This window comes from Carettochelys insculpta, chromosome 2 (assembly GCF_033958435.1).
Source record: "Carettochelys insculpta isolate YL-2023 chromosome 2, ASM3395843v1, whole genome shotgun sequence".
In the NCBI taxonomy this organism is placed as follows: Eukaryota; Metazoa; Chordata; order Testudines; family Carettochelyidae; genus Carettochelys; species Carettochelys insculpta.
Window position 1 is genome coordinate 5,744,843 of NC_134138.1, and position 14,671 is coordinate 5,759,513.

Below are 14,671 nucleotides of genomic sequence, written 5' to 3' on the forward strand. Positions count from 1 at the left end.
CAGGGTTTCTCTCTGCCCAAGGGCTGGCCCCCTCCCAGGGGGTGCTTGGGGGCTGCTCAGGAGAGGTTTGTGCGCTGCCCAGCTGATTAGCCCAGCGCCGATCTGTCTCTAGGTTTTGTGTTTCTCTTGGGGCACGTTTCCACATGCCTCAGTTCACATAAAATGTTTGCTGCCCAGGGGTGGGAGAAGTCTGCCTGTGGCTGGAAACGGTCCGTGGGAACGTGGCCTCCAACCCAGTATTCAGTGCATTCATCCTCCCCCCAGATCCCTCTGCAAGGTCGGGCCAAGCTCTTTTCCCCCTCGGGCAGGGGGGAAACTGAGGCACCGATTTGCCCAAGTTCAGCCGGGGACAGATCTCAGTTCCTGGCGCAGAGCCCTGGCCCTCGGGCTGTCCTGCTCCCCGGCGGGGCTGGGCTCTGACCCCTTCCGATGGGGGCTCTGGGGCACCCTGTGTTCACCCACGTGCCGTGCCAGGGGACCAGGCCAGCTGGGTCGCCAAGGAGCCTCCAGGCACAGCTGGTCACAGCCCCTTAACCCCCTCTGCCCCCAGGAGAATGAGGGGCTGCGGGGCCGCGTGCGGTGCCTGGAGACCTCGCTGCAGCAGAAGGTGGAGGAGCTGGTGCGGCTGGAGGGGCAGCTCAGCGCCCTGCAGTGGCGGAAGCAGGAGGAGGTGCGCAGGCTGGACGAGCGCCTCGGGGAGCTGCAGCTGGCGCTGGAGACCCAGCGGAACCAGCCCCCTGAGGTCCAGGTGAGCCCAGCTCAGGCAAGGCCTCCTGCTGCCGCAGTTTGCCCTGTGGCCACTAGGGGGCAGGCACGCGTGCGCTCACATGCGTGTGCACAGGCTTGACTCATCCAGCAGGGGGCCGTGACATACACAGGCAAGCACGCACGTGTGCACACACACACACACAATCCCCCCATGGGCCCGGTTCCCTTAGCAGGGGGCTGTGATACACACACACACAATCCCCCCACGGGCCCCGTTCCTTTAGGAGGGGGCAGTGGTGCATGTGTGTGCACCCACAAACAATCCCCCCTCACAGGGCTGTCTCTCTCTCTCTCTCTCTCTCACACACCACCCCCTCCACAGGCCCAGTTCCCCCAGCAGGGTGCTGTGACGCACACACACACACACACACCCCCGATCTCCCCCGCAGGGGGCTGTGACGCACGCACACACACACACACACACAGAGCCCGATCCCCCCCACAGGGGGCTGTGACGCGCACACACACACAGAGCCCGATCCCCCCCCACAGGGGGCTGAGACGCACCCCCCCATCCCCCAGCAGGGGGCTGTGGCATCCCCAGCCCCCCCCCAACACCCATGTCCCACCTCTCGTACGTGACCCAGACGGTGGAGGTGGAGTCGCTTGCGACCCGGAGGTCCCTGCTGGAGGCGGAGGAGAGGAACCGGGGGCTGGTGGAGCAGCTGCGGAGCTCCGAGGAGGTGATGGCTGGGCTGCGGCACAAGGTGAGTGGCAGGGCGGGTGGGATTCGAACCCAGACCCCAGCAGGCAGAACCACCCCCCCGGGCTCCATTGCTGAGAGCCTGGCCCCTGGACACCAAGACCCCTCCCTGGGGGATTGAGGGCAGCCAGCCTGGCATGCCAGTAGCCCGAACCCCTGTGAAAGAGGGGCCAGGTCCTTGGGGCTGGGGAAAGGGGCTGCTCCATGCAGCCCCCGGAGCAGGCGCTCCCCTGGGGCGGGACCCACCTCCCCGTCTGTCTCCCCGGAGCAGGCCTTAGCCAGCAGCCCCGTCCTTCCCTCCCTGCCCCCCTGAGCCGAGGGTCTCCCGCCTGCAGATCTCCGCCTACGAGGCCGAGATCGGCCACCTGCGGGAGCAGCTGCTGCAGCAGATCAGCCACCTGGAAGCTCAGAAGGAGGAGGCTGTCAAGGAGGCCTCGGAGTGCTCAGAGCAGCACCTGGAGCAGCTCCGCCAGCAGCTGGCAGGTACCGCAGGGCTGGGGAAAGGCCCTGGGCCGTGGCCACCCTACAGAGCAGAGCCTGGCCCTGCTGCCGTGGGCCCTGGGGAGAGGGGGCTGCGGTGCTTGTCAGGGCCCGTTCCTGAGGCAGCAGCCCCCCAATCTCCGCTCCCCCAGCAGGAGTCCAGAGGCGCCTGGCTGCCCTGCAGCCCGTCCTCAAGGGCGTGAAAAGCGACTACGACAGCCTGCGCGGCCAGGTGCGCGACTTCTCCGCCTTCTACGAGGCCGCCATCCAGGAGGCCAGGAGCCAGGTGCGGCCGGCGGTGCTGGGGGCAGCCTGTCCGGGAGAAGGGGGCTGGGGGCAGGATGGGGGTGGCTGGGGAGGCAGCCCATTGTGGAGAAGTGGGGCTGGCCCCGGGAAGGAGGCAGTTGCCCCTTGTATCCCAGGCCGTCCTCCCAGCGCCTGGGGCAGGGGGTGCTGAGGCCGAGCGTCCCCTCCCCTAGGTGTGCTCGGCCGTCAGCGAGGCCTCGGCGGCCAGCCGGGACCTGCGGGAGAAGTACCAGCACGAGGCGCTGCTGCGGGAGAAGTATCACACCCAGCTGCTGGCGCTGAAAGGTGCGTGCCGGGGGGGCAGGGAGCTGGATTTTGCCGGGGGGACAGGCAGGTCTGGGTGTCTCCCCTGTGCAGCAGGGAGTCTGGGGGGTCCCCAGCCCTTCTCATTGGCTGAGTGGCTGTGTGGGAGGAGCCAAAGCATTCCTGCTCCGCCTCCTGAGCCCCAGTGAAACCCAGCCGCGGTCCTGCCTCCAGCCCCAGGGTCCTGGGACCCAGCCATGGCCGTGCCAGCCTTCTGAGCCCCACGGAGGGCAGCGCCCAGGGCGGGTACTCAGGGGGGTCCCCAGCCACAAGTGGTGAGTTCTCCCCAATGCCAGGGCCCCAGACGTGCCCTCCTCTCTGCCCCCCCCAGCCAGGCTCCGGCGTCCTGCCTTGCAGGGTCCCTGCCATTGCCTGCAGCCACAGCCCAGGGGGTGGGCTGAGGGGACAGTTGCGTCCTGGTCTGCAGGGCAGCTCAGGCCTTCGGATCCAGGGCTCCCCGGTGTAGCTGGCAGGGGCACGTTGCTGTGTCTGCCTTGGGGCAGGGGGCGCCCCGCCTGCAGGGCCTCTGGGGCTTGGCACAGCGACCCCTTTCCAGGCCCTGTGCAGGGGTCGGATGGGGCTGCGGCTGAGGACGGCTCTGCCGGCCTGGCCCCTCATGCCAGTGCCCGTGGGTGCGACCGGGCAGGGGCTGCCTGGGCCGTGGGGCAGAGGGCAGCATGGAAATCCCGGGCGGTGCCGCGCAGAGGGTTCCGGTCTCCAGGGCTGTGCACCTCCCCGCCGAGCCCCCCTGTGACCCTGCACCCCCCGACGCAGGGAACATCCGGGTGCTGTGCCGCATGAAGCCAGTGACAGAGGCAGCCCAGCAGGAGGCGGAGGGGAGCCCAAGCGTCAGCGCTGAGCCCGGCAGCGACAGCAGCATCACCGTCCGTTACAAGGGCAAGGAGAGGACCTTCGAGCTGGACAGGGTCTTCCTGCCAGCAGCCACGCAGGAGGAGGTGACCTGCTGCCCGACCCCTCCCCTCTCTGCCCACCCAGGCACCCGGCTTGGCCGCCCCGCGGCCTCCACCCCAGGGCAGCCGCGACCGGAGGCCTGGGCACTGGGGACTCCCCAGCCCCAGCAGTCAGGCTCCAGGCCATGATGTGGTGCCACGGCTGGGCTGCCCCCAGGGGGAGACGAATTGAAGGACCATGCAGGGCTGGGCAGCAGCCTGAGCCTTCGCTCTCCCTTCCCCCCTTTGTACCCATGTCAGGGTTACTGCCCCCCTTGGCCCTGCCATTCCCATCTCTGCCTGGGCTGGGCCAAAGGGCACCCGCGGGTGCAGCACCTGCCCAGTGGTTTGGGCGGTTGTGTGGATGTGGGGAGGCTTGCCCAGACGCCGGCCTGGGCACTGCACTGCTTAGCAGCCCTTGGGAGCGAGGGAGGGCAGACCAGAACCTGTGCCCTACTCCAGCCTCACCTTCCTCCCAGCTGTGGTGCGACGGTGTGGGGCTGACGGCCCTGCTCCATGCTCAGGAGAGGTCTTGCCAGGGGAGCAGAACGTGGAGCGATCCGGAATGCCGAGGGGAGGGGAACGAAGCTGGAGCACGGTGCACTGGAGTCCTGGAACGCTGGTGCGGCTTGGGGGACTCCAGAACGCTCGCCAAGGGGAGGGCAGAGAGTTCCAGGATGCAGGGAGGCGCCCTGTTCTAGAGGAACCAGGGAAGTGAAACAGGCAGAGGGGAGAAAAGCATTCCAGAAAACGGAGCATGTCATACCTGTGTTGGTAGTGGGGGAGCAGTGGAGAAGAGAGGTTCCTCAACCCCTGGGCTGGAGGTGTTCTGGAACAGCAAGAGTCAGTGGCGTTCTAGATCACCACGCAGGCGAGGCAATTCTAGAGCAGGGGGTGGGGTGGAGCACTCAAGCATGGTCCGTGTCGGGCATTCTAGGACAGTGCACGGAGGTGCTGTAGTGTTGTAGGTTGGTGCCTGGCATTGTGTTCTAAAATGGCAAGGCAAGTTCTAGAATGACATAAGTTCTAGTGATCTAGGTGAGCATTTATAGGCCAGGTGTTCTCGAGAATTGTCTTGGCATATGGGGCTGGTCGAGGATGGTTTACAGAAGGTGATCAAACGTCACGGGGGTCACAGAGTTCTAGGCCAACAGAAACACGGCACATTCTTGATGGACGTGTGGAGTATTCGAGATTCAAAGTGCAGGGTGTGGTGGGGGTGACCACATCAGCTGTGGCATTCTGGCTCTGTGTTTCGGAGCAGTGTAAATGGATGGATGACAAAGTGTCCCAGAACGTCTTCCCCGAGTTGGGCATGGTGCTCCCAGTGCGTGTGCCGGGTGTTTCCGAGCAGCGTGAATTGGCTGTTCTAGAGTGGGGCGTATGGAGGTGTTCTGGAGCAGGGTGCGGGCTGACTGTTTAAGATCTGTGTATGTGTGTGTGTGTGTGCACGCGCGCGCGCAGACTGTTCCAAGAGCTGTGTGTGTTGTGACAGTTTGAAAGTGGGTTGTGTGGACTGTTCCGGAGCGGCACGTGGACAGACTGTTCTGGTACGCGTGGGCTGTTCTAGAGCAGTGTGTGGGCTAGCGGACCCAGAGTGGCGTGTTGTTCTGGAACGAGATGGGCCCGGCGGTTCTAGAGCAGGGTGCGGCATGCCTGTTCTGGAAGGGGGTGCCGGGGGTGCGTTCCAGAGCGGGCTGTGGGCGGCTGGTTCTGGAGCAGCGTGTGCTGTTCCAGAGCAATCTGCGGCTGGCCTGTTCTCGGCGTGTGTGTGTGTGCGGCTGTCCTCGAGCTGCGTGGCGTGTGTGCTATTCCAGAGGAGCGAGCGGATGTGCAGGGGGTGCTGTGCGCTGGGGCGATGTGTGGTGGCGCTCGGCGGGCTGGTGGGGCATGCAGGGGCGCACGGCAGCAGGGCAGCTCCAGGCACGGCCCCCCGCCAGGGCAGGCTCCTTAATTCCACACTGACCTTCCCACCTGGTGCTTTGTGACCCCTTAATCCCCAGGTGCCCTGCCAGGGATGGGACCCTGCAGCTCCTCCGGACTGCCACAGCCACGATTGCCAGGGCCACAGGTAACACAGGTAACCCGCCTCTGCCCCGTGGCTTCCCCTCTTCCAGCACCCACCAGCCTGCTCGGGGCACCCCTGCACTGTGCCCCTCCCCCACTGCCGCCCGTTCCCCCCCACGCAGACTGCAGCACCTGCACCCCTGGACGTGGGGTCCCTTGTCCCCGGTGACGCCCGTCTGCCTGCCTCCCGCTCAGGTCTTCCTGGAGATCGAGCCCCTGGTGCTGTCCTGTCTGGACGGTTACAACGTCTCTATCTTTGCCTACGGGCAGACCGGCTCGGGGAAGACGTACACCATGGAGGTAGGCGGCTGGGGCTGGGGAGGAGCTGGGACGGGGCAGGTAGACCGGTTGGGTTGGGTTGGATTAGCCTTGCAGGAAGTGATGAGCTCTGCAAACAGAGAGGAGGCACCCTGCCCCCGCCCCCACACCTGGCTGTGGGGTGGGGCAATGGAGAACCCCGCCCTGCACCCCCGGCCTAGAGCCCTCCAGGGGTGTGGGGACCCTGCTGCCTCCGGACAGTCTTCTGCTCGAGGGAGCTGGGATGTGTGGGACACGGGGGGTGTTGCCTGTGAGCTTGGAGCCACTTGGAAGCGTGGGGCTTGGGGCCTGGGGCCGGGGTCCCCGTGGGCAGTGACGCACCAGTACACGCACGCCCCTCCCGGCCCATGTGGGCGCTTGGGGGTGCATGAGCAGAACTCCCCAGAAGTGCCCTGGGGAGGGGCCGAGTCTGACCTGAGACCGTGGACCCCCTGGGCCTTCGGCAGGAGCTGGGGGTCTCGCTGTTGATGGGGTTCACTCCCCCCCCGCACTGAGGAGGCTCCCAGCTCTGTGCTGGGGTGGATGCCTGAGGCCCCGTCCCATGTCTGGCTCCAGGGTGTCCCCGGGGACCCTGGCATTAACGAGCGGGCGCTGCAGGCCCTGTACCGGGCGATGGAGGCCAGGGCGGGGCGGTGGCAGTACGTGGTGAGCCTCAGCATGGTGGAGATCTACAACGAGGTGATCCGGTAAGAGGGGCCCAGCCGCGTGCACCGCTAGGACCTCCCTCCGCTCCCGCCAAACCCTCCCCTCCGGCGCAGCCCCGACCGCAGCAGCTGCTGTGGCCAAGGGAGCCGTTCCGCGCCCAATGGCCGGGGGGCCCTGTGCTGGGCTGGAGGGCTGGGGGCGCAGCAGGGGAGCTCTCAGAACTGATTGCCAGGACCCGGCGCGCTCTAGGGGGTGCTGGTCCGCAGGGGGGCTCAGCACTGACCGAGTACCCGACGCAGCAGCGAGGGGCTCTCTGCTGCTGGAGGCACAGATTTCAGGTGAATGATAAAAGTAGGTCCTGGGGAGATCCCAGCCCAGCTGAAGCCAAGCTGCCTCTTTAGCTCTTCCAGTCCGTTTCAGCTGGAGCCAGGACTCCTCTTGACTTGTTCCAAGCTGCTGTTTGGGGTGGCTGTGCAGCTCCGCTCCAGAGGTGGCTGCCTTTCTGGGGAGAGCAAAGCACCTGGTATTGCCCAGCCCAAGGGCTGAGACTCCCCAGGGCCTTCTCCCTTCCCTACCAGCCCCGTCTGCAGCCTGGAGCTCATCTCCACCTGCCCACCTGGAGGGAGGGAGGGAGGGGCTGGGAGCAGCCAGGGTGCCAGCCTGAGGCCTTGTTCTCCCCGCCCTGCAGGGATCTGCTGGGGAAGGAGCCGCAGGAGAAGCTGGAAGTGAAGCTGCACCCTGACGGGAGCGGGCAGCTGCATGTGCCGGGCCTGACCAGCGTGGAGGCGCAGGGGCTGCGGGACATCCGAAAGGTACCGGGGGACGGGGCAAAGCCAGACCTATTCTGGGGCTCCCGAGGCAGCGTGGGGAGCGGGCAGGGTGGCTGGAGCTCGGGGGCAGAGCTGATGCTCTTTGATCAGGGAAACCTGCCCCAGGCGCTCCTGGGCCCATTTTTCTGCTCCTGGGTGCCCAGCTGCAGCCTGTGGCTGAGTGTTGGAGGGTGGGGCTGGGAGTCCCCCTCCCGCCGGTCCCTCCCGTGGCCTCACTCCCTCGGCCTGTGGGTTTGCCCAGATGCTCTTGCTGGGGAAGCGGAACCGGGCGACCTCCTGCACCAACATGAACGAGCGCAGCTCCCGGTCCCACGCCCTGCTCACCGTCACCTTCGCCGGCACCAATGGCAGCACCGGGACCAAGACCTCAGGTAGGCACTGCCGCTGCCCTGGCTCCCGCCTGGCCTCTGCCGCCCTCTGGCTGTGCCGCCCCTGTGGCCCAGCCGGCCGGAGCTGCTGGTGAGAGGCAGGAGGGGAGGAGGGAGGCTGGGCCTTGGGATGTGGGTGTGTTGCTCGCTCCTGGGTTGGGGCTGGGCCAGCGCTGGGGAGCCCCTGGTTCAGGATTGCAGCGGGTGGCTGAGGAGGGTCCTGAGGCTGTGTGCCTGGGGAGGCCGCCCCCAGGCGGGCACAGCAGGGGCAGAGATCCCGGGGAGGCTGCAGTCAGCTCAGACCAGGCGCCTGGCGGGCAATGCGGGGTTCTGCCTGAGGAGGTGTCCCGTGGCCCAGGACTGGCCCCGGTTCCGGTGCAGTGGGCGGCTGGGGCTCCTGGCTGCCCGCCGGCCTGTGCCGGGGGGTCTGTGCTGCAGTCCAGCCGGTCAGCTGGCTCCGGCCAAGGGCCAGACACAGGCCGTGCTCCGAACACCGGGGCACCCCCAAAGGGCTGGCTGGCAGCGGCCCCTGTTCTTCTGCCTGAAGCATCCCCATTCTGGGGGTGCTGAGCCAGGCCCCCTCTCGTGGCCAGGGGCCTCGCCAGTCTCTGCAGCCTGGGGGCCTAACAGCTGTGGAGCATCTGAAAGGTGGCCACAAGGAGGGGCTATGTGTGAGCAGGACGCGGCGCAACGAGCCTACACAAGGGGCCGTAGGTTGGGCTGAGGGAAGCTTCCCTGCTGGCCGGGTGGCTGAACACGGGATAAGTGGCCTGGGGAGGGTGTGGACTGTCCCTCCGAGCAGGTTAGCCACACCCCTCTGCGGTGGCCTGGATGGTGCTCGGTCCTGCCAGGAGGGCAGAGGACTGGACTCGGCCTCCCTCGCGAGGCGACTCCCGGTTCCGTGGTCTGGGACTAACCCACGGCCCCCAGGGCAGCCCCGGCCCCTCCGCGGCCCACGTGCCCGGCCCGGAACTGGCTTTCATGGCCTGTGGCACAAGCTCCGGAGTATCACTGCTGGGGCAAAACTGGGCTCCGGGCTGGGTGCAGGAACAGAGGGTCCCCGCGCCCCTCTCCCTGCGGGGTAGTGACGGCCAAGGCCGCGAGATGGCCGTGCTGGTTCTGGGGGTCACGGGCCAGCTGGAGGGGAGCGAGGGGTCTGCAGGGCGCTCCGTGACTGGGGCGGGAGCGCCCTGCCCGGCTCGCGTGCCCAGGTCTCGCTTCTCGGCCCCCCAGGGAAGCTGAACCTGGTGGACCTGGCGGGTTCGGAGCGAGTCTGGAAGTCGGGGGCGCAGGGCGAGAGGCTGAAGGAAGCCCAGAACATCAACAAGTCGCTGCTGGCCCTGGGGGAGGTGATCCAGGCACTCCGAGCCAAGCAGGGCCACGTGCCCTTCCGCAACTCCAAGCTCACCTACTTGCTGCAGGACTCCCTGGGCCAGGGCAGCAAGACTGTCATGCTGGTGCAGGTGGGTGGTGCTGGGCCGGCTGGTGCTCAGCGCTGCTTGGTCCCACCCCCCCCGCGCGCTCCTGCACCCAGGAATCCCCCCTTCGGTGGCCAAGAACGGGGCCCACCATCGCTGCTGTTTGCGTAGGGCCTACAGTATTTACCCAGAGGTGCTGCCTCGGCCGAGAAACAGACCTCCCAGCCCTGGGCAAGAGGCCGCCCGGCTGGGGTGAGTCCTGCTCAGCCAAACAGTGTGGCCCTGTCACTCCCTCCCATGCACCCCACTGGGGGTCAGCCCAGCCCTGTTGTCTGGTATTGCAGTGCGGGGGGGGGGGGGGGGGGGGGCGGCCCAGGCCCATTGTCTGGCATTGTAGTGCTGTGGGGGGGGCAGTCCAGCCCCATTGTCTGGTACTATAGTGCCGGGGGGGCAGCCCAGCCCCATTGTCTGGTATTGTAGTGTGGGGGGGGGGCGCGCCCAGGCCCATTGTCTGGTATTGTAGTGCTGGGGGGGCAGCCCAGGCCCATTGTCTGGTATTGCAGTGCAGGGGGGCAGCCCAGCCCCATTGTCTGATATTGCAGTGCGAGGGGGGTGGGGCGGCCCAGCCCCATTGTTTGGTATTGTAGTGCTGGGGGGGCAGCCCAGGCCCATTGTCTGGTATTGCAGTGCAAGGGGGGTGGGGCGGCCCAGCCCCATTGTCTGGTATTGTAGTGCTGGGGGGGCAGCCCAGCCCCATTGTCTGATATTGCAGTGCGAGGGGGGTGGGGCGGCCCAGCCCCATTGTCTGGTATTGTAGTGCTGGGGGGGCAGCCCAGGCCCATTGTCTGGTATTGCAGTGCAGGGGGGCAGCCCAGCCCCACTGTCTGGTATTGTAGTGCTGGGGGGCGCAGCCCAGGCCCATTGTCTGGTATTGTAGTGCGGTGGGGGGGCAGCCCAGCCCCATTGTCTGGTATTGTAGTGCTGGGGGGGGGGCAGCCCAGGCCCATTGTCTGGCATTGTAGTGCTGGGGGGGCAGCCCAGCCCCATTGTCTGGTACTGTGGTGCTGGGGGGGCAGCCCAGCCCCATTGTCTGGTACTGTGGTGTGGGGGGGCAGCCCCACCCCATTGTCTGGTATTGTAGTGCTGGGGGGGAGCCCAGCCCCATTGTCAGGTACTGTAGTGTCGGGGGGCAGAGCGCATGCCTGGCAGCTTTTCACAGAATCACACCGGTTGTCCAGGTGGGCCGCGGTAACTGGCTGACGTGCTGGGGCGGGGACACCGGGGGGCCGAGGCTGGGACGGCGGATTCCTTAACCTGGCCTGTCTCCCCAGATCTCGGTGCTGGAGAAGAACGCGGGGGAGACCATGTGCTCGCTGAAGTTCGCCCAGCGGGTCTGCAAGGTGGAGCTGGGCCCCGCCTCCCGCCGGATCGACTCCTGGGGCCCCAGCGAGCTCTGACCCAGCCCCGCGCCCCACGTGTAGGCACCAGAGCGGGCAGGTGCCAGGGCCGGGTAGGCAGGGGCTGGGAGGGAGCCGTCACATCCCACAGCCAGCGTACCCACGGGGGCGTCAGTTCTCCCCAGTGCAGTTTCCTCCTGCCATGGGTCACTCAGGCCAGGCCCGGGCCCACTGTGCCCAGCCTCTGCCCCCTTGCTTCTGAACCCTCCCGTGCCCGCCCTCCCACCTGCGTGCTACAGGCCAGCCCAGCCCCCGCCATGCCAGGTCTTGGCACCTGGCTCTCATGCCACCCTCCCAGCAGGATGAGGGCTCGGCCCAAGGGAGGGGGCATGTGTGGGGCAGAGACTCCCAGCTCTGCTGCTCTGGCTGCAGGGCTGGTTGGAGTTGTCCTGCTCCCCGGGGCAAACAGGGGACCAGCAGGCGTCCCCCCCCGCCACCCCCACAATCGCTGAGCAGCTGCTGCCTTGGGCAATCATGCATGCTCTGCTGCACACGCATGGCTGAATGACCACGGGCGCCTAAATCCTCTGGCCACCCATGGGGTGGGGGTGGGGATCATGGAAGACTTGTCACCCCCCGGCCCAGCTCCTACAGAGGTGCACAGACGCCCCAGCTCTGGGCGAGAAACAGTGCAACAGCCTGGAGCCGGGCACCTTGTGCCTGTGCTACAGCCCCCCACAAACGCCCCCTGGCAGCCAGCGCTCCTGCTCCCGCCCCTGCTGGGGGAGCACCCCCCCCGTCCTCCCGGCTCTCCTGCCATGGCAGTCACTGGGGGGCCCCCAGGCTGCATTTGTACTCCTTGAGGGGTCAATAAAGAGGAACCTTTGCAACCCAACCTGCTGTCACAGCTGCTTAGCCCTGAGACACCCCTGCCCTGTCCCCCCACCCGTGGGACGCCCCTCCCGCCCCCTCAGCCGGGGGGTGTCAGTTGCCCCCTGCCTCACAGGAGCACTGCCCCAGGGATCCCCACAGCGAGTCGCTGCACCTCCGGCGGGCAGGGCCTGGCTGGTGCCTGGCAGAGGGGTTGGGTGGTGTATTTCGGGCCCTGGGCAGGGCAGGCTCGGGGCGCTGGGCTAATGGGGGACAATCAGTATAGCAGGGAGCAGTGATAGGGCAGCGCCATGAGCCACACAGCCAAGTCTCCATCCCTTTATTCACAGCTGCACACGACAGGCGTACCCCCACCCCCAGGCAGGCCTGGCCTCGACTCCCCCCAGGAGACTCCCCACTGTTCCCCAGATGGGGCTCTGGGCTCTACTCCCCTGGGAGGCCCCCGGGCTCCAGGCCCTGCCAGCTCCAGCAGGCTGAGCCCTGTGGCCAGGCCTTGGTGGTGCCGTTCTGAGGCAGGGCCCGGCTGGAGCTGCCCTTCCGGTGCCCAGCCGCGTGGGGCTGCCCCACGCCCCTCAGAGCGGCCCGTGCGGTGATGGCACCAGCTGCTGGGTGTGCCACGGCCAAGGTGCAACGGATGGGACGTGGCTGGCCTTGCCGGGTGGGAGGACCGGGCTGCCCAGGCCCATGGGGACCCCCAGTACAGGGGGCAAGGTCTGGAGGTCCCAGCGCACCGGGCTGAGGTAGGCCAGGGGGCAGCAGCTGAGGTAGGGCAGCCCTGGCATGGGGGGGAAGGCAAAGCAAGCAGGGAGGGGAGGGGGCAGCCCCGGGGTGTAGGAGGGGAGGGGCTGGTACACGGGGGACACAGAGGGGGTGCGGCACGCAGAGCCCTCTGAGTCGGGCCTGCTGCTCTGGGGTGGGGGGTGCAGCCGGCAGGGCTTGGCTGGCCCTGGGGAGCTGCCTGGGCTGTCCTCAGCCCCGTGCCGCACGGAGCCAGTCCTTGGGGTGCCGGGGACCCCCTGCTGCTCGGGCAAGTCCTCCGAGTGCAGGTTCTGCAGCAGGGCCTGGATGGAAAAGGCGTCCGGCCGTGGCCTGGCCCGGGGGCCCCGAGTCATTGGGTGGGCCCCAGGGGTGGGAGCTCTGGTGTCCGCGCTGGCCGCAGGCTGCGCCTGCCAGGCGCCCCCCCCGTAGGGCTGCCCGTGCAGGACGAAGGGGGCCAGGTCGCTGGCGAAGGAGGCGGCCGCCTGGCGGGAGAGGGCCGTGTTCTGCAGCTTCAGCGCCTCGCGGGGGATGCGGCTCACGTCCACCGTCCAGAAGTTGCCCTTGGCCTTGGCCTTGGCGGGGTCCTTCAGCACCTGCCGGGGGGGCGAGAGGTTCAGCCAGGGGGTGGGAGGATTCTCCAGGGTCGGAGCTCCCCAAAGGCCCCACACTACGGCCAAGCTGCCCCCAGCTCCTTCCACCCCATCCCTGTGCCAACAGCCGGCCCCTCACCCCACTGCCAGCCTGCCCCCCATAAGCCATCACCCCACCCCTACATCCTGTTAACCCCACACCTCTCCAGCCTGCCCCCAGTACCCCACCCTGCCAGTACCCCACCCCATCACCCCCATCCTTGCCACAAGCTGCCCCCCATGTCCTGTCATCCCCCTCCAGCCTGCTCTGCTGCCTCTCAGCCCGGCCCCACGGGCGCACCTTGGAGAAGCAGCTGTTGGAGGAGAGGTTGTGGCGGATGGAGTCCTTCCAGCCCTGGTAGCCCTCCGAGAAGAAGGGGAAGAGGGAGCCGATCTCCTCAATGATCTGCAAGTGGCAGAAGAAAAGGGCGGTGAGAGCCCCTGGCCGGGCGGAGCAGACCCCAGGGCACCTCCCGGCCCACCCAGGGACCCCAACCCTGCCTCTCCAGGCATCAGTGACCGCCCCCTGCACCCACAGACCCCACCTGCTCCCCCCCACCCCCAAAGCCCTCCCGCCTCGAGCCACAGACCCCCCCACCCCAAACCACCTCTCTCCTGAGTCAATGACTCCCCCTTACACCTTCCCCCATCTCCAACACACCCCCGGGACCCCTCCAAGCATTGACCCCCCCACCCAATGCCCAGCCACCACAGGGACCCCAATCCCACCCCTCCTTGCACCAGTGACTGCCCTATGCAGCTTCTCCAACCAAGGACCCCCCCCAACCACTGACCCCCCATTCTTACCGTTACTGACTGCACCCCCTCCCTCACCCCAATCCCGGGGACCATCTCCTCAGTCCCCCCCCGAACAGTGACTCACCCCCGCCCCACCTCCCCTCGGGTCCCAGCCACCCCCACCCTGAGCTACTGACAGTGCTACATCTGTGCCCCCAAACCACTGACCCCCACCCCACCTCACCTCCCCCACCCTGTGCCAGTGACCCCCAAACCACTGACCCCCACCTCTGCCTGCAATGTCCCCGCCTTCCCCACACCACTTACCCCCACCTCCCCCATCCCATTGACCCCCACCTCCGCCCACATCCCCGCCTTCCCCACACCATTACCCCCACAATGGCCCCACCTTCCCCACCCCACTGACCCCCGCAATCCCCCACTGACGCCTGCCTTACACCCAATGACCCCCCACCCTCACCTAGCGACCCCACTTCCCCCCGAAACCTGCACTGCGACCCCCTCCGCACCTCTGTACCAGTGACCCCCAACCCGGGCCGCCTCCCCCTTCCCCCAGCCCGAGCCAGCGCCCCGCGCAGCCCGGCCCGCTGGGCTCCCCACCGCAGGGCCCCGATCCGGGCCGGCCCGGCCGGCGCGTACCTGGGCCAGCTTGAGGCGGCGGCCGGGCGCGGCCTGGATGACCAGGGCGATCATGGCCAGGTAGGTGTAGGGCGGCTTGCGGTGCCGCCGGTACTTCCTCCTCCGCGGCCGCGGCGGCTCCGGCTCGGGGTCCGGCTCCGGCTCGGGCGCAGCGCGCTGGCGCGGCCGCTCCATGGCGCGGGGGGCGAGCGCTGCTCCGGGCCGGGCCGGGGGGCGCCGCTGGGGGCGGCAGGTGGGCGCATTAGGGGCCCTGGACGGCCAGCGCCGCCTTTGTCATGCTGATGGGCGGCGCCCCCTGGAGCCAGCCGGGCTGGGGCGCGCCCGGGGCCGGGGCTGGGCGGCTCCTGGCGGGAGGCCCCGGGCGGCTGGAGGTGAGAATGGGCGAGGTGTGGCCGACCCGACCCGGCCCGCCCCCACCTCGCCATGGGGCCTGGCAGCGCT

General features: G+C 67.9%; 2 protein-coding genes across 6 annotated transcripts in view; one reads left to right on the plus strand and one right to left on the minus strand.

Annotated features, from left to right (window-relative positions):
- The window catches only part of KIFC2 (kinesin family member C2), a 35,923-nt gene extending 24,482 nt beyond the window's left edge, over positions 1-11,441 (plus strand). For 3 of the 5 annotated variants that reach the window (XM_074986518.1, XM_074986520.1, XM_074986521.1), the window contains exons 8-19: positions 551-748; positions 1,356-1,475; positions 1,807-1,954; positions 2,104-2,237; positions 2,431-2,542; positions 3,335-3,516; positions 5,773-5,877; positions 6,451-6,581; positions 7,229-7,352; positions 7,612-7,741; positions 8,972-9,201; positions 10,488-11,441. In XM_074986518.1, the coding sequence (XP_074842619.1) occupies positions 551-748; positions 1,356-1,475; positions 1,807-1,954; positions 2,104-2,237; positions 2,431-2,542; positions 3,335-3,516; positions 5,773-5,877; positions 6,451-6,581; positions 7,229-7,352; positions 7,612-7,741; positions 8,972-9,201; positions 10,488-10,613 (1,740 nt within the window). In that variant the 3' untranslated portion in view covers positions 10,614-11,441. Of the gene's footprint in view, positions 1-550; positions 749-1,355; positions 1,476-1,806; positions 1,955-2,103; positions 2,238-2,430; positions 2,543-3,334; positions 3,517-5,513; positions 5,582-5,772; positions 5,878-6,450; positions 6,582-7,228; positions 7,353-7,611; positions 7,742-8,971; positions 9,202-10,487 lie in introns of those variants that run through there. The other 2 variants (XM_074986519.1, XM_074986522.1) reach the window with 2 other exon arrangements.
- Positions 11,442-12,016: 575 nt separating this feature from the next.
- On the minus strand, positions 12,017-14,404 carry LOC142009569 (forkhead box protein H1-like). The gene is made up of 3 exons (XM_074987810.1): positions 14,231-14,404; positions 13,134-13,238; positions 12,017-12,796 (listed from the first exon to the last, which is right to left on the minus strand). Exons 1-3 carry the CDS (start codon positions 14,402-14,404, stop codon positions 12,017-12,019), a joined length of 1,059 nt encoding a protein of 352 aa, XP_074843911.1.
- Positions 14,405-14,671: the final 267 nt, after the last annotated feature.

Coding starts and splice junctions, on each gene's coding strand:
- LOC142009569 (XM_074987810.1), bottom strand. CDS start 14,404: ATGGAGCGGCCGCGCCAGCGCGCTGCGCCCGAGCCGGAGCCGGACCCC. Junction 13,239..14,230: donor GCCGCCTCAAGCTGGCCCAG/GTACGCGCCGGC, acceptor TGCCACTTGCAG/ATCATTGAGGAGATCGGCTC. Junction 12,797..13,133: donor CCAACAGCTGCTTCTCCAAG/GTGCGCCCGTGG, acceptor CCCCCCCGGCAG/GTGCTGAAGGACCCCGCCAA.